Source organism: Trachypithecus francoisi, unplaced genomic scaffold, assembly GCF_009764315.1.
Source record: "Trachypithecus francoisi isolate TF-2019V2 unplaced genomic scaffold, Tfra_2.0 Lachesis_group21, whole genome shotgun sequence".
Taxonomy (NCBI): domain Eukaryota; kingdom Metazoa; phylum Chordata; class Mammalia; order Primates; family Cercopithecidae; genus Trachypithecus; species Trachypithecus francoisi.
In genome coordinates, this window is record NW_022681467.1 from 33,378,817 (window position 1) to 33,402,407 (window position 23,591).

Consider the following 23,591-nt stretch of genomic DNA (forward strand, 5'->3'; position numbering starts at 1 on the left):
TGCTGTCCTCCTCCCAACCTCCCATGAAAACAGAGACTGGCTCTGTTCTGTTCACAGCTCTATCTTTGGTACCCAGAGCAATACCTAGCTCTTGGTGGGCCCTTAATAAATATTTATTGATTGAATAAATGAATGAAGCTGGGAAGAGTGGAGGTAAAATATCAGTGATTAAAAACAAAATGACCTTACCTCTGTGTCTTTTTAAATCTTTAAGTGTTAACTTGTATGTTATTTCACTCTGGCATTTTGTTCAATATGAATTATGGAAATAGAGTCTTAAGAGCCAGCTGTTTTTTGGTTCCCTCAAAGACACGATGCTAAGTTTGGATTTAAAAAATGAGGCTGGCGTGTGAATCTGAGAAGAAGAAAAAATGGATTCATATTCCAAAAAGGTCTTCACTGTGCTGTGACAGTAGCTATTTCCTTATTAGGATTTGTACTAGTGTTAATTTGGGGGGTCTGCCCCTAAAAGATCATGGCACTTTAGAAATATGTGGTGGGAAACAGTCCTGAATTTTTGAATTTCCTCTCTGAGGGCATCAGCCTTGCCAGGGCTTAGACAAACAGTGTGTGTAGCACATCCTCCCTCCTTTCCCTCCTCACCAGCTTCTGCTCAATCTGTTAGCCCTGCAGCAGCAGTTAATTGGCAGGTATAATTCCCATGTAGGGCAAGGCTGGTACTGGAGGATTAGGATAGTAGCTGTCATGGGTAAGTGGTTTCTAGCCTGGGAGACAGAAATGTAATGTGGGACCAGCCCTTCTGTTAAGGGACAGGGAAAAAGAGATCACTTTGTAAAAATGACACATGGAAGGCTACAAGTCCAGGAGTTATTTTCTCACTGCCACCAAAGTCCCATTTGATGAAAAACAAGTGATGCTTGCCCCTGTAAAGTCATGTGAACTTGTAAAATATTATTGTCCTTTTTGTGCTACATCACCAGCATTCATCTTTCTGAAATCTCCCTCTGGTTTCTGACGTTGAGCTATTGGAGATACTGCTGTGGCTGATGACTAAGACTGATAATTCAGTTTTCCCCTAGTGTTGGAGAGAAATTAAAAGAGGGAAGGCCAAACCCTGGAGAGGCTAGGACTTCGGAAATCCCGTGAGAGCTGTGTTAACATTAATGTGGTTTTTCTCCAGAGTGGGGCAAGATGTTAGCTAAGAAAAAGAAAAGTAGCAGATATTGAGCTTGCTTGAAAGTGAATTAACCTTTTCCTAGAAATGTTTTGATTATTTTAGTTAAATTCTAGTGGGATGTTGGATACATTGTGCCTGTTGCTAATAATAACCATAACAGCTTGCATTCATGTAGTTTACAAAGCACTTTTATGTACATATTTTCTTTAGGTCATCTCTATGACCTTGAGAGATACAGGTAACATTTTCATCCCTCCTCTCCCCTCCTCTCCCCTCCTCTCCCCTCTCCTCCCCCCTCCCTTCCCCTCATCTCCCCTCCTCTCTTCCTCCTTTCCTCCCTTCCTCCTTTCCTCCTTTCCTTCTTTCCTTCTTTCCTTCCTCAGATCTTCACTGAGTACCTGCTGTGTGCCAGACACTGGAGAGTCTACTTGTGCCACAGAACAAGTAGATATGGGCTAGCAACGGGGGTCTTTGCCCTGGTTTGGGGTTGGAGAGATTATCTGGGCAGATCCTGCCAGATCCTTACATAGATCATGTGAGGGGTTTGGGATTTTATTCTAAGTGTGTAGTGGATGAATTTAGGAAAGACTTAGGAGATAGAATTAGCTGGACTTGATGAAGCTTTGAGGAATATATTCAGCAAAGTAACATTGTCACATGGCTAGTAAGTAGTGAAATTAGGCTCTGAGTCTTGACTGAGCCAGGACTCTGATTTGTTTTTACCACATCAGGGAACCTCTCTTTAAGCTGTAGACCCTGGGGAGGAGGTAGGGGTTCGAAAGAGAACCTTGGGATCTAGGACTCATTGGTATAATCTAAGAAATGTGTCATGCTGAAAAGGAATTTATGGGTAGCTCCCACTTAAAGCCCAATATGTGGAAATAGAAATTTAATAATAGAATAATAGCTAACATTTTCGAGTACTTATAAAATTATGGAATGATTCAGTGCTTTCCAAAAGGATCTATTTCAGGTTCTCTTAATAGCAGTTTCTTTATTGCTTTTAGGCGTGAGTTATGGTCAATGACTACAAAGCTGTGAAGCTTTGAGTTGGGATAGTATTGAGAGAAGCAGGGTGCATTGCAGCACATTAATTTAAACTGGAAGGTAAACTGAAGATAAAATGTGAGAAATTTTAGTGTAGAATTTTTGGAGAAAAAATGATTTAGTTTTCAAATATTCGTTCTATTTGCTTTCATAGGTATTATTCCAATATATGAAGCCAGAAAATTCTGTATGGTCTACTAGCTTTTTTCTGCATTCTCTAGGCAGGGTTACTAAATGCTTGATGCTACTTCAGGATTCAAAGTACCTGTCTGAATTCCTTCTCAGCATCTGGTAAGGACCAGGCAAAGTAATATATAAGAAATGCTAAGCAGTGACTATAGCTAATTAGCAACCATTCTTAGTTTACACACTGTACAAAAACAGGCAGTAGGTTAGATTTGGCTCATGGGCTGCGGTTTGCCAACCTCTGCTGTAGGAGAAGATTAAGGGTCACTGTCACTGACTCAGAGCTTGACCTTAAACAATTCTTTTAAACCTTTCAGTCTTATCTTACATGTATAGCAAAGGAAGACAAGGTAAATGTATAATAATATTACCTAATATTATTGCTTACTCTGTACCCTACTGTGTGCTTAAGAAATATTTGTCGAATGAATGAGTCTTTAACACCTTTTCTTTTTTTTTTGAGACAGAGTCTCCCTCTGTCACCCAGGCTGGAGTGCAGTGGCACAATCTCGGCTCACTGCAACCTCCGCTTCCAGGGTTCGAGTGATTCTTGTGCCTCAACCTCCTGAGTAACTGGGACTACAGGCGTGTGCCTGTATTTTTAGTAGAGATAAGGTTTTGCCATGTTGGCCAGGCTGGTCTTAAACTCCTGACCTCAGGTGATCCGCCCATCTTGGCCTTCTGAAGTGCTGAAGTGCCGAAGTGCCCAGTAAGTGTTTAACACCTCAAACTGAATTTCCTGTGTTACAGAGAGTGGGCATTATGTGAGACACCCAAAGTGATATACCCAAAAAGAAGCATGTGATTACAGGCCCTTACTCCTCATTGTAATTGGGGAGACAAAGTGTGTACTGTGGCTGGGCACAGTGGCTCACACCTGTAATCCCAGCACTTTGGGAGGCCGAGGTGGGTGGATCACGAGGTCAGGAGATCGAGACCATCCTGGCTAACACGGTGAAACCCTGTCTCTACTAAAAATACAAAAAAAATTAGCCAGGCGTGGTGGCATGTGCCTGTAGTCCCAGCTACTCGGGAAGCTGAGGCAGGAGAATTGCTTGAACCTGAGAGGTGGAGGTTGCAGTGAGCTAAGATCGCACCACTGCACTCCAGCCTGGGCGACAGAGCGAGACTCCATCTCAAAAAATAAGGTGTGTACTGTACATTTAACCCAGAAAGATCAATGGCAGAGTGAGGTGGGGTATAAGAGCCACAGGAAAGTAGTGACAGTGAATGTGAAACCCCCTGGGGACTGAAGTTGTTGCATTTGTCTCTTTGTACCAGGAGGAGCCATTGGATGAAAGCTCAGTGAAGAAGATGATCCTCACATTTGAAAAGAGATCATATAAAAACCAAGAATTGCGGATTAAGTTTCCAGACAATCCAGAGAAGTAAGGTTCTGTTCTACTGACACCCTGTCTCCTCTGTGGCGTTTCGTTGGCTACTTTTGTTTTGGGTTTGGTTTGTTTTGGCTTTTGTGATTTGGGTCAGGAATCCCAGGATGACTCCCATGTTTGGGAAATCACTAGAAGGACTCCTAGGACTCAAAGTCAGTGATACTCAGGGCTGTGGTTTATTACACAGGGCACACAACAGGATCAGCAAGGGAAAAACACAACATCAGGTGGCATCTGGAGAAATTCAGATACAGGCTTCCTATGTTTTCTCCTTCCCAGTGGGTGGGATCATACAGACATGCTTCTTTCTTCAGCAATGAAATGCATCAACATGTGTGCAGTGATGCTGTCCAGGGAAGACCATTTGATTGAGACTCTGAGTTCAGGGTTTTGTGGAGGACTGGTCATGTAGGCATTCTCTGCCAGTAATAACTAACAAAATTGTAGGCTCCTGGAAGGAAAGCAGCTGTTCAGTGCCCTGGGCTGACAAAGCAGCAACCTTATCACGTAGGGAACATTTCAAAAGCCAAGTTCCTGGCTGCCAGCCTAGGGCCAGCCTTGTAAGCCAGCCCTTTTCAAGATCAGCCCTGCTATGTTAACTCTCCTGCATTATTCTTTTCAATGCCCAAAGAAGACTAATTGTGCCTGCCATTAGTGATAGCTTTACTGTGGAGATCATGTCAAAGACTCTGAAGTTAGACAAATATTGGTGTGATACACACATCTCTTTGAATAAGTCACTTCCCCTTTCTTAGCCTTGGGTGTCTCATCTGTGTAAAGAAATAATGCCTTCCTCACCGGGTTGTATGAAGATTAAAGGAGAATAATGGTAAATGTTTAGCTTAGTACTTGGCACATAGTAGGTGCCCATGAGATGACAGTTAAGGTGAGTTTTACTGCACTAGCACCTTGGTGCACTGTGAAGTGCTAATATGAGGAATCTGGCATCTTTCAGTCTGTCTTGAATCCTAACCAAGGGGACTTTCACATTTATACAATTTTAATGTTCTAAACCTCTTTCTCTCCCTATCTTTGTCCCTCCCAGGACATACAATTTTAATGAATCTTAATATGCCCAAGGCCCCCAGGCAATTAACAGTTGAGTAGTACAGTCTTTGCACTCAAGTTTATAGGTTACTAGGGAGACTGACTCTAAAGGCAAGGTAGAAGGAAACAGACACTTGAAAAGAGATATAAGCAGAGTTCTGTGGGTGCTTAGAAGAAGAAACAGTATATACCAAGTTGGGGGCTATTGAGGGCGTCACAGAAAAGATAGTAGTTGAGTTGAGCCTTGAAGATTAATTTTTATTAGGTGGAAAATAACACAGAAAGGCATGCCAGGCAATATGAGGAGCATGAACAGAGGCACAGAGGTGTCAGAGGGCACAGAGTCTTCACGGCAACCTAGTGAGGCCAGCGTGGTCAACTGTGTTGTCCCTATGCTGTGAATGAGAAGGCAGGGTGGGGAGAAGGTGGTTACTGGGCCTAGGGCCACAGCCCTCTTTGATAGTAGGAATAGCTATTAATAGAGCAGGGCCCAGCTTACCCAGCACCAGAGTCCTATCAGGTTTTGTACTGATCTCCACCATACAGGAGCACTGTGTGTGTGTTTGTGTGTGTGTGTGTGTAATTACATGAGTAATGCATGAATAGATTGTCATTCTGAAAATACCAGTGGTACATGAGTAGGGTGAAAAATGAAAGTTCTCCTTCACTGCTCTGATCTCTTTCTATTCCTCTGCCTAGAGGAACCTTGTGAACAGTTAATTAAGCAAATGTATTTGTTTCTACTTAAATCACACCGTACATATTCTGCACGTTGATCTTTTGGGTCATATAACAGATCTGTACAGGCATGTCTGTAGCACAGGCATGTCTACCTTGTGTTTTTTTAACTGGTGCATAGTATTTCATGGTTTGGAAATACCATGACTTATTTAATTATTTTCTATTGATGGACATTTGATTATTTAAAATATTGGCTTTTATGAAGAATGCTATAGTGAACCTACTTGTACGTGTCTTTGTGTGCATATGTTTCCATAGGATAGATACGTAAATTTTGAATTCCCGGATTGAAGGGTATGTACATTTTAATGATGGCTACTGCCAATTTTCTCACTCTATTTTTAAATTCTCGTCCAGCAGCAGCATCTCTTTTCCTGTGTTCTTGCCCACAATGCATGTGATCAGTCTTTAACATCTTTGCCATTTGTTTTGTTGTTATTTCTGTACTCAGTGGTTCCTGCATTATACTCTGTTCCTTTTAGGAGATTGACTGTGTCTTGTTTGTCTCTAGTGCCTACCACAGTACTTGCCTTGCTGTAGGTGCCCAATAAGCATAAGAGAGCTTATGTAGTCCCTGTTGTCTTTATTACGTCCCCATTGCTTGAACCTAAGGATACATTATAAAGAAGCTATGCTGCAGGTTAATAACACGGGAAATGTAAGAAATTCAGCTTACTTCTTTGAACACCAGTATTTCCTTTGCCCACTTGGTAGATACATGTCTGTCAATATGGAGCAGAGTTTCTGCAGGTTATGTTCACCATCTACATCTTAGGTACTTAGTGTTATAGTTCATTAACTGGCTTTAAGACAGTGTGATTTTATTTTAAAAAATCAGTAGTGTTTTTCATTCAGACAATGTATACAATATTTTAGTTTTAAAATCTGAACATATGAAAATTGAAATTATGCATAAAGAATTTTTTTTTTCATGTCAAAAAGTGGTTAGGAAACTACATTGTGTTTTAACCTTGAGTTCTTGAATTCTTACTGATGCAGTGTCTTTCATAATTCTCTAGATCAGCGAGGTGCAATTAAGATGAAAATTGCTAGAGCGTATTCGGATGAAACTTTCCGGTTGAGATCAGAAACATTCAGATTTATCTTCCCATATATCCAATTGTCATTTTGATTGCGTACCCAAAAACGCTTCTCTTCATTGGACTGCATTTCAGATTCAGTTGACAGTTCTCCTTATGCAACCTCCAATTTGCACTGCGCGATCTTTCTCCCAAATACCACATTGACTGGAGTGTGCTGTTTCCCTAGAAAGTCCTTTCATCATTCTTCTCTTCATTTTTGCAGGGACAGAATTACTTAGTTTACTGATTTTCAACCTTTTTGGTCTCAGGATCTCCTTGTACTCTTAAATTATGGAATATCCCAAAGTGCTTAGGAAATTCTGGAAAATACAAGAATAGACAAGCACACATTTCATTAGCCATCAGGGCAATGATGTCATCATGTCATGTAGCCCTTCAGAAAACTCCATTGTACACTCCTGAGAGAATGAGAGTGAAAAAGGCAAATGATGTCTTAGATATATGATAAAATAGTTTTGATCTTATCGTTCTCTGAAAGGATCTTCAACCACCCCGCTACCCCATCCTGGGGTCCTAGGACTACACTTTGAGAACTGCTGATTTAGTTCGATGGAGGGAGCATCATGTTTCCCCACCAGTGATTGCATTTAGGACTTGTCAATTTCTGCAGCTTTCCCAGTGTTTTTGAGCTTTGCTGGTCATTTGCTGATATTCACCCCTGTGGTTGAAGGAGAATATCCTGCTGGTCTGAAGCAAATGCACATGGGCAGGCTAGGAAAATATTCTCTGTCATATCAGATGGAATCGATGACCCCATCCTCAGCCTGGGTTACTGTTTTAATATGTTGCTCTGTTGCTTTCCCGTCACCTCTAACTTGATGCTTTCCCCCAGCTGTGAGTCATCTATTGCTGAAAGTATGCTTAATTCCTAAAGACAGTTCTCTGCAAATAGTAGTGTGTGCTTTAAATGAATAGGCTCATGAGTGGGCTGTGCTTGGTCAGGCAAAACAGAAGACGACTGTGACAGCATAACAAACTTGAGGGTACATAGATTCATTGAGTACTTACTATGTGCCAGCTATTATTAGGCACTGTATATATATTATCTCTTTTAATCCTCACTATAGTTTAGGAAGATAAAGAAATCAGGGTCTAGCAATAAGTTAGTTAATATTCTGTGTCTTCCTTGATCAGGTTGGGACACCACACTTTGTGTTCCAGTGACACTTCTCTTGGGTAGTGCCAGGCACCCTTATAATTAATTGTTTGCAATAGATTATTTATATTTGATGGAGGCCAGAAACAGGGATTATTTTATCTGTTATATCCTCAGTGCCTAACACAATGACTGGCACCTAGTATGTGCCCAGTAAATATTTGTCAATTCACTGTTCATGGCCACACATCTAGTAAATAGCATGGCTGGGAGTATGACCCAGGTCAGTCTCATTCCCAAGCCCAGCATTTCTCATGATATCTTGTTACTCACTTAACACTGGACCCAGTAGATTTTTGTAATATTTCCCTGCTTGCAATTTTATTATCTGCTTGTTTGTTTTGTTTTGATAATTTGCTGACTTCCTAAACTTAAAAGCATTGGGTTGAGACCATATTTGGAAGACGAGTCTCAAAGTTGGAAGGAACTTGAGAAGCACAGTCTATTCTACCATCTAACTCTTGTTATTATTATTTTTTTTTAAATATTACCCTTTATTAACTATCCCAGTGAGAAGGATCTAACTTTCCAAAGAAAGCTATTCCATCATTTGGCATCTTTGGCTTTTAAAATTTCAACTCAGAATGAGAAAGCATTTCAACAAATTTGTGTATGAAATTATCTAGTCTCCTTAGAATCTTGGTCATTTCCCTGAATTGGTTTCCACATCCCTCCTAAAAGATGGTTCCTTGAACAGACGTCACAAAGTTTTAGGGTCATTAAATCAGTGTAACTCTGTATTGTTCTCTTTTAAGTACCCTAAAACCACCTTGTGGCAGCTGTTTTCATCTCTGCCCCCATTTACAGGCATCTCCCAAGTTTCTGTGTTGGACCAAGGCCTGCGTCAGGTGCTGGATGTCCAGAGATGAATAAGGAATTGTCTCTGGCAGAACTGTCTCATGTTCTGATTTGTGTCACAGTTATGGTTCACTAAAGCCATCAAGTTCAGAAAGAAACATATGTGCCCTTATGAAACTGTGTCTCTTCCAGCCTTCACATTTGTACTTGACTTTTTGGTTCACTGCAGTTTTCTGTGTGGATCCCAGGTAATTTTCCTTTGGTTAGATTTGGCACATCATTATTGCCTGTCAGGAACTTTTGAATTGATTCTGTCAGCTGCTATGCTTACTGTCTCTTTAAGCTTTGTGTCATATAACATTTTTTCGTTTTGCCTTTTATATATCTTTGCTCATGTTATTGATTAAAAAATAATAATAAAATACTTGATCTAAACAGGCCTGAGCACAGACCCCTCCAGGTGACTGACAGTCTTTCACTTTTTTTTTTTGAGACAGAGTCTCGCTGCATCGCCCAGGCTGGAGTGCAGTGGCACGATGTTAGCTCACTGCAACCTCCACCTCCCAGGTTGAAGCAATTCTCCTGCCTCAGCTTCTCAAGTAGCTGAGATTACGAGTGTGCACCACCACACCTGGCTAATTTTTGTGTTTTTAGTAGCGATGGGGTTTCACTGTGTTGGCCAGGCAGGACTCAAACTCCCGACCTCGGGCGACCCGCCCACCTTGGCCTCCCAGAGTGCTGGGATTACAGGCATGAGCCGTCACGTTCGCTGTTGATCACCCAAATCACCAGATCTTGTCCTGCACTCAGCACGATTTTGTTTTTTACTGTTTAGTGCCCAGTCTCCCTTGCCGGTTCTTCCAAGTGAACTGGAAAAACCTTTTGTCAGGTTGTTCTCCAGAAATCTCGTATACACACATTCACATAAGGCAAATAAGCCTTAGAGGTTTGTTGAGGCCTTTGGGTTCAAGGATTATATAGATCTCCTGGCCCATGGAATATGTGAATCCTTCTACACCAGCCTTACTGAGTCATGATTCTGATTTAGCTTCCACACTTCAAGTGATCTAAAACAAATAATCTATTTGCAAGCAGAGAAGGGAGCCTTTTAAAAAAAAGGTATTGGGGGAAAATCTTGTTAAGATAATTATGAAATTTACTTGGAATAATAAGTGAGAACAGGCAAGGAAACACTAAAAGATAAAAACAACAAGGGAGTGTTTTGCAGCAACAGACATAAAACATACTATAAAGCTATAACAATGTGAAAGTATGGTCCTGACTCAGGAATTCACAGATGAATCAATGAAATGGAGTGAAGAGCCCAGAAACAGATTAAAGTACACATTAAAATTTAGTGTATGATAGATGACGTTTTTTTAAATCTGTGGGGAAAGGATAGATTATGGTATTGGAGCACTTGGCCAAATATTTGCAGAAAATAAAGTTAGATCCATGCCCTCTATCAATACACTAAAATAAATTTCAGATGGATTAAATATTTAAATATATAAACATAAAAGTACACCATAAAATATATCTTCTTTTAGCATAGAAAATATTTTGCTCAGGATACATGTAAAATAGAGTTCATAAAGGCAAAGATTTTGCTACTTGAACTTTTTAAAACCTTTATGTCAAAAGGAAAAAAAAACGTTATGTCAGAAAGCACAATGTACAAATTAAAGACACTTTATTTTTTTGCAACATAGAATAGAGATTAATTTCCTTAATATACAGTGTTTATAAATCTATAAACAAAATGAGCCTCCTAATAGGAATGGACAAAGAATAAATACAAATAGTAAACATTACAAGAATATTAACCATCTTACTATCAGAAATGCAAAATACAAAATGAGTTTTCTTTTCTGTCTCAAATTGGAGGAAATACTCTTTGTGAAGAGAGTCAGGGGAAACAGGCACTTCATGTGCTATTGGTACTTTTCTGGCAAAATGTATCAAAATCTATTTAAGTCATCATACTTTTTGACTTGGCCCTTTCCTTCCTGGGAATTTATCCTAACAGAATAATTAGGAATGCATATACATCTTAGTGTCATCTGTTAAAGGGGAAAAAATTGGAAATGATCTGAATGCCTGACAAAGGGGGATTGGTTAGTTAAATCACAGTATATCTACTCAAGGGAATACTACATGGCCATTAACCTATGATTTAGAACAGGGATTGTAGATAAGCTTAATCTGCCACACCCAGCCTGTGATTGATTCATAGTCTGTTCTTGGAACACTGTGTTGAAAAGGATTCTGAGGCCAGCCATGTCAGCTCAGCAGGGAAGAGTGCTGTGGTGAGTGAGGGATTTTGCCATGTAGAAGGAGAAGGACTTATAGCAGTTTGTCAGGTATTGGCTTATCCTATTGTAGTAGAATAATGATAAGGGGAATTATTTAGCCTATATTAACAACAGCAAAAATTGAATATAGAACTATATACTATATAGGCTTACTTTTGTGGGGTAAAGTCTGTGAGTTGAGAAAAATGACTTAAACATACAGGCAAACATACATGGTATTAAAGCAGTTGGTCAGACATTCACAGAAAATAAAGTTAGATCTTTGCCTTATATCATACACTAACATAGAATTTAAAAGTCTGTGAGTTGAGAAAAAGGCTTAAACATACAGAGTATTATCAATGGTTATTTTTGGTTAGTAGGCTTATGGATGATTTGTTTACGTTTTTGAGGGCTTGCTTTTCTTTCCCTGGTTTTCTACTAGAAGTATATTATAACTGGGAAAAAATATATAAGCATATAATTAAAAATACTAATGGAGAAAAACAATAATAGATGTCTAAAATATGGGCATGTTTTAAAGAATTCTAAGTCTCTAGATTTTGTTCCTTACTGACTGCAGATTTTTGGAGAAGCTGTATCTACCCAGACCCACAGCATCTGGAAGTTGATGAGTCCTGTGTGACTTCAAGAGTCCCTGCTTGTGTTGCTTTTCTTTGCGCCCTCGATTTAATTTAGTAGGCATCTGTGGATATAAGAGACAAAGATATAGTTCCTGTCTTTAAGAAGTTTACTTTCTAGAAGAGAAGATAGACATATTACAGTAATAGTAGCAGCAACAGTAAAGAGAACAAATAATTACATAGTGCTTTTTTATGCTAGACATTGTTCTCAGTGCTTTATATGTCCTTACTCATTTACTCCTTACAGCGGCCCTGTGAGACAGGTAACATTATTGTCCCTATTTACAGAAGAAACTGAGGCATAGAGAGGCTAAGTAGGTGGCTAAGCCAGGTTCATACCCAGATAGTCTGACTCCAGAGTCAGTTTAAAAACTGCTTCCTCTCAGTCACTCTCAGTCGGGTATTGTTCAATTGCCTTACGCCAGATTAGCTCATTTCCATCTCAGAACAAACCCTCCTGTCTTGTTCATCCAAGGCTTAATCGGCATTTCTTATATGTCAAACACCGGGGGAGGGCATGCAGCGTGAATGCAAAGTAGTTCTGTTCTTAGCGCCTGGGCGTAGGTTTGTTGAAAGGTTCAGGTGTAGAAATGTGAGTAAAGTATCATGCTGTGTAAAGTTGGTGGTGATTGTAGAATGCCAGAGACTAGGTCTGCTTTTCTTTGGTATCTGCCTCTGAATCAGCTCCAAAGAGGAGGGAGAGGGAGGGTATTTTTAGATACAGAAAATCTTATCTTCCTTTGGGTAAGGGGAATAACTGGCCCTTGATCTGAAGTGGGAAGTAAGAGAAACCCTTTTTGGATGGGTAGTAGGATAACTATGTTCAGGGCAACAGAGTGAATTGCCACACCAAGGGGTAATGGTAGCTAATCTGTAGAACAGGTGGGCAGATCGTTTAGTGCTGCAAAATGCTTTGGGAGCCTCTGAAAGGCAGCTTGTGACTGCAAGAGTAAGGGAACCCTGTAATGAGATCTGAATCCAAGATTGATTTCTGTAATGAGGAAATCGATTTCCCAAGGAAATTGTGTGACAGTATGATGTTTGGATGAGTGTACTTCTTGGTTGGTCTGTTACAGACACTTTGACAGATCGTCTTGTTGTCTAGATTGTTGCTGTTTGCTCCTCATTGCTGATAGTGCTCCTTTACTTCTAATGATGTCTTGTTTTCCCTCCTAGGTTCATGGAATCCGAGCTGGACCTAAATGACATCATTCAGGAGATGCACGTGGTGGCCACCATGCCAGACCTGTACCACCTTCTGGTGGAGCTGAATGCCGTACAGTCGCTTCTCGGCTTGCTTGGACATGATAATACAGATATCCTTTCAGATCTGACCTCAGTAGGAAAGCTGACATGGTGGGGAAGTGCTGTTTACTCTCTCTCCTGTCTCTCTTTGTAGATGTGTGCTGTAAAATCTGATGTTCTGTTTGCATTCTAATTATCTTCTATCTTGAAACACACAGTGCTTTTTACTCATTTGAAAATAAGTAAAATGAGGTTTTTCTCTATTAACAAGTCTTGCAAATCTTGGGCAATCCTTAATTGTCCTATTTGCTCTTATTATTACTAGAATTCATCGTGATATATCTGTTCACACATCAACAACTTTACTTTTTAGGATGTGGATTGGAAGGCCCCTTATGGGGGCAAAGCCAGACAGATTCGAATCTGTTAATTTAGGCATCTTTCTTCTAACTGATGGTCCAGTGGAGTTGAGACTAGAGAAGATAGTGAACCGTGGTAGAAAGCACATTTGGATGTCCAGGAGGACAGGGGAGCTATTCTGTTTTGTTCATTCCTATATTTCCAGTTCCTAAAAGCGACGCTGGCTGTAGTGGCTTATGCCTGTAATCCCAACACTTTGGGAGGCCAAGGTGGTTGGATTATTTAAGGTCAGGAGTTTGAGACCACCCTGGCCAACATGGCGAAATCCCATCTCTAAAAATATAAAAATAAAAATTAGCAGGACGTGGTGGTGCACGCTGGTAGTTCCAGCTACTCGGGAGGCTGAGGCAGGAAAATCTCTTGAACCTAGGAGACAGAGGTTGCAGTGAGCCGAGATCATGCCGCTGTACTCTACCCTGGGCAGCAGAGTGAGTGAGACTCCATCTCAAAAAAAAAAAAAGGACTGGGTACAACACATAATAAATAACATTTAATATTTGTTGATTGCATGTTAGACCTAAACAGACAATCTAGGTTTGACTTTCAGCCTCATTTTTGTGTGAAAGATGGTGCCTCTCCACAGCTTGTATTCTTTGCACAGGTAGAGTTAATAATTTTTGTCTTTCAGTGTTATTTTTATTTTTATTTGTTTTTAGAGACAGGGTCTTGCTTTGTCACCCTGACTGAAGTGAAGTGGCATAATCATAACTTACTACAGCCTCAAACTCCTAGGCTTAAGTGATCCTATTCCTTAGCCTCCTGAGAAGGGACTACAGGTGCATGCCACCATGCCTAGCTAATTTTTTTTTTTTAATTTAATTTTTTGGAGATGGGTCTTGCAACGTTCCCCAGGCTGGACTCAAACTCCTGGCCTCAAGTGATTTTGCCTCAGCCTCTGGAGTAGCTTTCCGTGTTACTGAGAGGATCAAAGGAGTGTATAAATGCTGAGCACAGTATTTATACATACGTAGTAGGCACTTAGTAAATGTTACTTGTCACTGAATCTGAATCGTGACTTCCAAAACCATTTTATACTTTATCTTGGCTATCAGATGTGCAGTAGCTTTATTGCAAAGGCTTTTGATGTGTCTGTGGACAGGGTTATGTTCATTAAACCAAATTTTCTTCTAGTAGTTGTTCTGTTTAAATCCAGATTTCCAAAGGTAAGAGACAAATGAAGTTAGTCTGCTTGAGTGATATTCACAGGGAATCTGCTGCTGCTTCATGTTATTTTCATCTTTCTGGTAATCTCTCTCCTGAGAGCATGTCTGACTAAGTTCTTGCCTGGCTGATAATTCTCATAGAAATAAATCAGTGCATAATTTTAATGCAGGCTTCTTGAAGGACTGTCTTAAGACATTTCTGATGCTTCATGTAATGTTAGATAGTATCAAGAATTGATCTGTTAGCTCCCAGATTTATGACTTTGTTCACCAGGGTTCGCTGTGGGGTTCTAGGTTGTATAAGGACCCTAGTTAGTTACCTTGTTACTGAGTGAGCTCAGTATATGGTCTCATGAAATTTCACTCAGTAGACCTGCTGTGAGTGCTCATGATGTACCAGGCACTGTGCTAGGCCCTTGGGAACCATAAGCTGTGCTGGTTGCTCAAGTAGCATCAGTCAGTAAATATATATTGGGTATTATCTTGGTCTGTTTGGGCTGCTATAACAAAATACCATGAACTTGAGTGGCTCATAAACAACAAAAATTTATTTCTTACGGTTCTAGAGGCTGGGAAGTTCAAGACCAAGGCACCAGCAGTTTTGGTGTCTGACGAGGGTCTGCTTCCAGGTTCCTAGATAGCTGTTTTCTCACTGTGTCCTCACATGGTGGAAGGAGTGAGGGAGCTCGCTGGGTCTCTTTTTAGAAGGACACTAATCCCGAAGGCCCCACCTCCAGGTACCATCACATTGGGGATAGGCTTCAACATATGAATCTGTGGGGGGATATAAACATTCCTTCTTTGGCGGGTAACTGCCATACGCCTAGCTCTATTCAGGGTACTAATGATCTTCACAGATTCAGAGACTACGAGTTCTAGTTGTTACTTCACATTTCAGTTCACCTACAGAAGGATAGATTTCAGAATCTGATCAGACCTTAGAGAGGACTTAGCTGAGCACCTTGTTTCTTTTTACTTAGTGACAAGTGTGAGGTCCAGATGTTGGATAGCTAACTTGAGGTTAAGATGGGCACTCCAGGTCTGTGATTTTCAGTCCAGTGTTCCTCCAGTGCACCTCGAGTCTTCCTGTGAGATTTACGACATTGCTGACAGAGTCGCATGGTCACCTGTTACCCTATGTATTAGTACAGAAATGATTTATTTTCTTTCTGGAAACACCACTCATTCTTTTTTCTATTCCTGCTAACTCAAAATAATAGTAACAGCTTTTGGAAGATACTGACATTTTGCTGATTCACCAGCCTGGCTCCTGCTGGGGAGAAGACTGACACACAAAAAAATGCTGTTCAACATCGGCATATTTGGGAAAGGCAAGGGCACAGATGTTCTAAGTTGTTAAGTTCTGGTCTTTAAAAAGGGAAAAAACACATCCGCCTATAATAACTTTGACAGATTGCCATTTCCCTCATGTTTTCTGAGAGCTAAACTGTTTTTTTTTTCCTCTTGTATGCCAACCTGCACCCAACTGCCCTAATGATATTTTTTAAAATCTGATTTCTAATTATGCCTTACATCAAATTTAAAGTGCATTTGAAATTTTTAAAATTACCTTAATTTTAATTAGAGGCAGCAATTAGGGTAAATGTCATCCTCCTCAAAGTACGATTTTTCTTGAAAGTGATTTCAGGAAAGGGTAGGTCCTCTTGACTTGCATCGACCATATTCTCTGTTGGTCGGAACGTTGCTCTCCCTGCAACACTGCACTCTGCTGCTTGTCTTATCTGTGATCTATAATGGAAATCTTTCTTCAGGAAACGGTTGTTAACAATTTACTGTTGTACAGCTGTAACTGCCCAAAACACCTTACCATGAATAAACAATTTCATGGCAGTAATGACTTAAATTTTTAATCTTTTTTAACTCTTCATTTATCAACCAAGACCATACATGGCTGGTTATGTTCCCAGCAAGCACTGGTCATCTTTGCTTTGTCCTCCTCTGCGAAAACATAAACTGTAGGGATTTTAATTGGATCAGAGGCTGGTTTGTTGTAACCTTAAGAGGCAGAGGATGTGAGAAAACAGCTTGTACCTTATCCTTTCAACCGTGAGAAGCAGCTTCAGAGTTTATTCTGGCGCTCTGCATCACTGCTGCTGGTGAGGGCTTGTCAGCGCTTCTGTGCCTCATCTGCCCCCTTGAGAGACTGGAGCCCAGCCATCGGTTGGCTGCAGAATGGATTCTGGTCTGTGGAGAGCATATCTTGGGGGTGGGGAGCACATACTTCACGTGGCTTTGGAGGGTTACTCTAAATCCAGTCGGAGGGAGCAGAAGGTGGAACCCAGCAGCTGCTGCCTTTTCAAAATAATGCTTTTTAAACACTTTTTCCTTTAAAGTAAATCATTAAACGTGTTTAGAGCTCCTTTCTTGTGAACCTTTTAGAGTGTTTCTATGGAAAAATAAAACCAAAAGTACATTTAAAGATATTAAAGTATTGCTAAAAAATCCATTTTTGTGGACTGCTTTAAGCCAGATTTACTCTACTGGCCCAAAGGAACAAGGAGGAATAAAAGGGAAAAAAACAAACAAACCACAACAACAATCACATGGTGCCAAATGGATAAATACTCTGTTTTTGTATGTCGCTTGCCATGTTCTCAATTTGAGTGGTCAGTGGAGTCCCTTCTAAAGTCTTTTTGGTAGATCACTGTTATTTACTGGGTTCCTCCTTTGTATGATAAGTGTGTTGGATGCTAATAAAAAATAATAACTCCAGTTTAAAGCAAAAACCCTCTAATTACCCCCACCCCCCACCCCCATGGTGTGTGTGGACAGTGCCTTTGGAGCAGTATGCTCAGGAAATACCACTGACTGGAGCCCTGACAAGGTGTGTGTCATCCCTGGCTTGGGGGTGTGGGGAGTGGAGATGGGTAAGCTTTTGACAGACGTGGAGATTAGCATGCATTTCAGGTTTATTTTTGTAGCTTCTCCCTTTGCGATGGAAATTGCCATTCCTCATACTTCGGATGGAAGCTGATGTGGTCTTGCTGGCTGCTCATGTCGTCACTACAAATTTATCAAGGTATCAGGTCCATGGCTTAATTAAAAACAAACAAACAAACAAAAAAACAATGACTACTGCTTCCCAGCTAAATGCCTTATTCTTTAATTAAAATTAAAAAATCCAGTAATCTGAACCCAATTTTTTCAAAGTCCTCTTTCTCTCCACCCCTTTGTGAGACAGAAAAATGAGGTTTCACTGTAATGTTAACTTAAGATACCAGTACATTGGGTTGAATGCTAATATTTAAGCAGGGAAAAATTTGTAAGTGGCAGAGTAGATCATTGTGCTGATGGGACAGCTCTTTTTGGTGTGGAATAATTTTAGGGAGTGGTCATTAACACTGCTCTTTTCCAAATGACTGTTTAGTTTTCTTCTGATTCTAGAAAACCAGGGGAACTTACAGAGTTGTCAAGTGAGTTTTGTGAAGAATTACTGTGGGAATTTGGAAAATAAGGAGATCGGTGTTTTAGATCAACAGGGATCAACTGAACTTGAGTAGTCTGGGTCTGAGAATACTAAAGTGGAACAAACTGACTGAGACTCACCATGTTGTCCCAGAGGGTGTTTACAATAGTCAAGGGTGCCTTGTGTTGCAGACCCAGTGCTAATGAGCAAGAATAGGGCTGGGAAGGGTTTGAGCCTCCTAAGGGGCTTTCTTCTAATTGGACTGGGAGGGAGTTGGTGTTTGCTCCATTGCTTTCCCGCCAGCACTGTCTAAGAAGACTTACGTATTTTGAGCTGTTATTTTGCTAGGAGCTATATTTGTCTTGATATTTCCAGAATTAAAATTACATTTAGAAGAATTTACTTCTTTTTCACATCTGTCATCTGACTTCCTTGATATGTATTGATAAACCACTTATTTTTTGGAGCCAATTAAATGTGCTCTGAAGATAAACACCTTAGGTTAAAAGTGCCAAAATGGCAATGTAGAAGAAGGATCTTTTAATGTAACTTGAAACAAACAAACAAACAAAACCTGGTACCAGATTAATGCAACTTTTGGTCTTGTTTTAGGTGAAATCTATGTCCCCGGAAGATTAGGGTGGTTGTAGCCTGCTTTGGACATTTCTCCTGTGGCATATTACTCCCCACTGGCATTTAATAAGGACTTAATAAATGTTGAATGAGTACATTTTCTCCTTCATATTAGTTTGATCTAGGATTGGAATAAGTGTCCAGTTTCATTCTAGGTAGCTTTGTGCCAGCTGCTTTTAAAGGAGAAAAAGACCATTTTGTCTGTTGTGAAATTCATCTGCATTAATTGAGCTATATCTAATTACTGTCCTAGTCTAGAACTTAAAGAAAAGAGAATTTTTTAAAAAGCTCACATTTATTACATTAACAGTTATATTCTCTGAATCTATACTGGTTTATTTGTCTTAAGAAAGCTTTTTTGAAATGACTTTTAAAAAGCCATCTGCTTAATACATCTTATTTCTCTTTCTTTGTTGTTGTTGTTTTTAATAACTTTGTTCCTTGTGGACTCATCTCATTGGAGATTAATGAGATTAATGCTTAGTTTCTGTACCAAGACTCTAAGTGGGATATGACCCCAAAACAAATATCCAGAGCCAAAAAATAGAAGTAAACACCACTCTTTTTTTCCAAGAGCCATTGTGTTATAGACCATTTTGTGCCCAGCTGGTCTTTTCTGCTTTACCTATTATTACACTAACTTATTGCCCCAGTAGTGGACAGGTACAGAGGGAGTGTGGGGGTGGCGTTTCTACTCGACATGACAAAACAGGCTATCAAAAACTGTGTTTTAGTAATTCGCAGGGAGACAGGCTCTCTCTTTTCCTATTATACTTGGACAGAAGAGCCTTTTACCTTGTGAAATGAAATTGTAACTACAGTGGAAAAACCTATCACCCATGCCCAGAGTCTGCTTGTGAAGAAATGCTGGAGGGATGGCCAACCATGCTGAATTTTCTCATCAAGATTGAGAGTTTGTCTGTCTTTAGTTTTGATTCTCATTCCTCTTTCTGGTCTTCAAATGACCTCTGTCTTCTGGGTCATATTATATTACCCAGGAGTTGATGATGGCAATTACAGACTTATTACTGCCTTGCTGAAATGCTGTTTTGTGACAGTTGGGAATTTATATAAAATCAGTTAGTGGTAGGATTGATGAGATGTTTACCAGGGCTGGTGGGTAGCTGATTTCTTGTTTGACTTCTCAACTGAGGCAGGAAAGGAGGCAAGTAGATATCCATTGAAACATAATAAGAAGCAAGTTTTCATGGAAAAGCCATTTATGCTTTTCTATAAAATCACCTTTGTCTAAAACGTTTCTTATTTTTTAAGTTTCTAGGTTTCATGTGACACATTTGTGAGCATGGTGTAAGAATAATCAAAGAAAAATGTGATATCTTGCCCGCAAGACCTGAGAGGCTGAAAAAGGACTTGATCAATCTGAATCTCTGTGGCATAGCTGAGATATAAAATTAAATCTTCCAGCCCACTGTGGCCCAGAAAGGGGGGACTATGCTGTTGTTAGCTTAAACTTTAGATTTTAGAGGCTTTTGGAAAAATGAAGGCAATAGTGAGGGCTTTGGGCATTCTGTGGGAAGACTTGACTAACAATCTATATTATAGTGCTTTTACATTTCTTGAGTATTTTAACGTCCTTTGCCTTTGACATACCTGATCTCATTTATTCCTTATAGCAACTCAGTGGAAGAGGCTGGGCAGAGACTATTACCCCAGTTTTACGGATGAGGAAATTAAGCTCTAAGGAAATAAAGGGGCTTGCACAAGATTACATGGCTGGTGATAATTTTGGGACCATTCAGATCATTAAAGATGTGAGGCAAAGATGAATATGATATGACCCTTGTCCTCAAGCCTGCTTTGACTCTTCATCTGTTGGTCTTTCAGATATACTCCACTTGTCTTTTTGAGGCTATCGCTTAATAATCATCATATACAAGTTAATAAGTACTTAATCATTCATGGTGTTATTCAAGAGATGTAAAGGTGACACTACTTACTGCATTATTGCATGCCTGATTTAGATCCTTTTTCTATAGACATTTATTTATTTGCTTTTTTTTTTTTTTTTTTTAAATAGAGACAGGGTCTCACTAGGTTGCCCAGGCTGGTTTCAAACTCCTGGACTCAGGCAATCCTCCCACCTTGGCCTCCCAAAGTGCTGGGATTATAGGCATAAGCCACCATGCCCAGCTCAGTTGTCCTGTAGCCATCTGACTCCACAGTGAGGGGATGGATGGATGGATAGATGGATGGATGGATAGATGGATGGATGGATGGATAGATGGATGGATGGATGGATTTAGGTGAATGTTGCCATACATATTAAATAAGCTTTTGAATGGGTTATGAACTTTTCAAGAGAATAAATATGGGAGTTTCTTGGAAGAGTGGGAAGGTGTCAACATTTTATTCTTTTCCCTGAGTCTTTTACTAATTTATGGTGGAATTAAATGATAGTTCTTTTCTCTGTGGTTACAGCAGGGTCAATAGCTAGAATTTACCTGAATGTAGCCGTATTTAAACTGAATGTATATCCCCTTGTGCATTAATATGAAATATAGTTGGCAATAGCATTGTTATTGAAATCAGGTGGACCTAACATTTCTCCCTTACTATTGCAGTGACCTTTAGATAACTTTTTTTTTTGAGACAGGGTCTCGCTCTGTCACCCAGGCTGGAGGGCGGTGGCACAATCTCAGCTCATTGTAGCCTCCACCTCCTGGGTTCAAACAATTCTCCTGTCTCAGCCTCTCAAGTAGCTGGGATTACAGGCATGTGCCACCACACCTGGCTAATTTTTGTATTTTTAGTAGAGACAGGGTTTCACCATATTGGCCAGACTGGTCTTGAACTTCTGACCTCAAGTGATCTGCCCACCTTGGCCTCCCAAAGTTCTGGAATTATAGGCATGAGCCACCACAGGCCAGAGAAGTTAACAACTGCTAGCTTTACCTTTCTTATCTGTTAAATAGTGCTTACACCGAATCTTATAATGCTGCTGAAAGAATTCCAGTAGCATAGCACCAGACATGATGCTGTGACTTTTAAAAATGGCGGCTATTATGATGATGACTATTTTAATTTTAGAGAGGGAGAACTACTAATTCCTACTAGTCAAGGGTAGCTCTAGGGTTTCTAGGGGTTAATTTGGTAGCCTGGTTATTTTTGCTGTTTTTTATTATAATTGGTTCAAATAATTTGTGTGTTTCAGTTTACTCTATATCAGGCACATATGTTGACTCTGTCAACAGCTTTCTGATTATTTTTTAGGTGAAGATGTTAAGCATGAAGGATTTTTGTCCAAAGACCTTTAAGCTCTTTGCTCATACTAAGTTTTGGGTAAGTATCACCTTTAAGAGTGAAGGAGTAGGACACAGAAAGCTTAATTACTTATTCATGATGGTCAGCTGGTCAGTTAGAAATGAGTAAAGCAAACCTTCAAGTAATTTTTCTTTCAGCAAAAGACCTGCATATAATACCCAGAACATCAGTTGTCAGCTAGCAAGTCCTGTCATTTTTGTTCATATGTTCTGCATCTTTTATTTTTCTTTTTAGTAAAACTGCCCTGATTCTGACCTTTGTTAAATCTTCTGGATTCTGTTGTATGTGGTAGCTTTGGAATAGGCCTTTCTCCTTCAGGCTGGCTCCCACAACTACCCACACATGCTGTCCACATGGTGGCTCCTGTGTGCCACCCCCATCCCTCACGCTTACCGTGCTTTAATGCATCCTGCACTCAGCTTTTAGCTTATTCTTTAAAAATGTTATTTTCTTCAGCTAGTTGCAATTTTCTCTCCCCTTTCCACTTCCCTCCCCTCTCCTCCAATCCTTTCTTCTCATCAAATGCTTTGTACATTCCAGTCTCTCTGCTTTTATTCCTGTGGTTTTGCCTTCTAGTCTGCCTGTCCTCATATTTTTAGTTGCCTGTTTTCTGAGCCGTCTTCTTCTTGCAAGTCATTACTAATTCCCCAGCTCCATCTGATTGCTCCTTTTCAGGACGCGTGTGGTTCGTATTGTCCGTATGTATTCTTCATTTGTTACGTGTTGGTTATTGCCTGTGGTGTATGGTTTTTAAAGTTGTTTTAGATGATCTATCTTTCTCATTTTACAGATGAGGAAACTGAGGCCCAGAATGAAGAATGGATTGGCCTTTATCATGTTCAGTGCTTTAGTCATCATGGGCATTCAATAAATGCAGTTTGCTGGAGCAAAGTATCTGTTTCTCTCTCTCTCTCTGTCCCGTTGTGTGTGTGCACCCGTGTGTATGTGAGAGAGAGAGAGAGAGAGAGAGAAAGAGAGAGAGATAAGAGAGTTTTCAGGTGAGGGAAAGGAAGCTTAGTTATAAGTTTAGTTCTGCCACCCAGTTTCCAAATATAACTCTCTCCTTCATGTTTCCCTTTCTTTATACTTCCCTTTCTTTTCTTTTCTCTCTCTCTCTTTTTTTTTTTTTCCTTTGAGACAGGGTCTCACTCTGTTTCCCAGGCTGGAGTGCAGTGACGTGATCATAGCTCACTGCAGCCTTGATCTCCTGAACTCAAGCAGGCCTCCTACCTTAGCCTCCCAAGTAGCTGGGACTTTAGGCATGTGCCACCACTCTTGGCTGATTTTTTTTTTTTTCCCTAAATGTTTAGTAGAGACAAGGTGTCACTGTGTTGCCCAGGCTGGTTTCAAACTCCTGAGCTCAAGCAGTCCTCCTGCCTTGGCCTCCCAAAGTGCTGGGTGTTATTACAGGCATGAACCACTGTGCCTGGCCCTGTACTTCCCTTTCCTTTTCCTATTTTTGCACAGTTTTAAATTCTCTATTCTTCCTTTTATGTTCATAGCAGTGTGACATTTGAGGGGACAGAGGTTGATGGGGACTAGCCCAATTCCGTATAAATTTTTCCCTTTGTTTTCAACCAATTATATCATGTCCTGATCTCTGAAGACTCCTTGGTGAACATCAGCCACCTCTTAGAAATGATTACTGCCTTCGAAGGTGAACTGTACAAGGTAGTTAAGATTATAGTGAGTTTCAAGAATTTAAATTATGAGATGAGGTTGAGGGTGTTGGCCTATTTCTCACTGGAAAAGTGACTTCCCAGGTGATCTATTTAAAATGTTGCAATCTGTGAAAATTCAGTGAACCTATGGACTAAACAGCCAGGAAGGCAGCGTAAGGAAAGAGACCGAGTGAGTCAGTTAACATTTAATG

The 23,591-nt window shown here is 40.2% G+C and overlaps 1 protein-coding gene across 1 annotated transcript in view; it reads left to right on the plus strand.

The window, feature by feature from the left end:
• CTNNBL1 (catenin beta like 1) overlaps nucleotides 1-23,591 on the plus strand; it is a 179,918-nt gene that overhangs the window by 39,657 nt on the left and 116,670 nt on the right. The window contains exons 3-4 of the mRNA XM_033186386.1: nucleotides 3,653-3,759; nucleotides 12,725-12,864. Coding sequence (XP_033042277.1) covers nucleotides 3,653-3,759; nucleotides 12,725-12,864 — 247 coding nt within the window. The remainder of the gene's footprint in view (nucleotides 1-3,652; nucleotides 3,760-12,724; nucleotides 12,865-23,591) is intronic.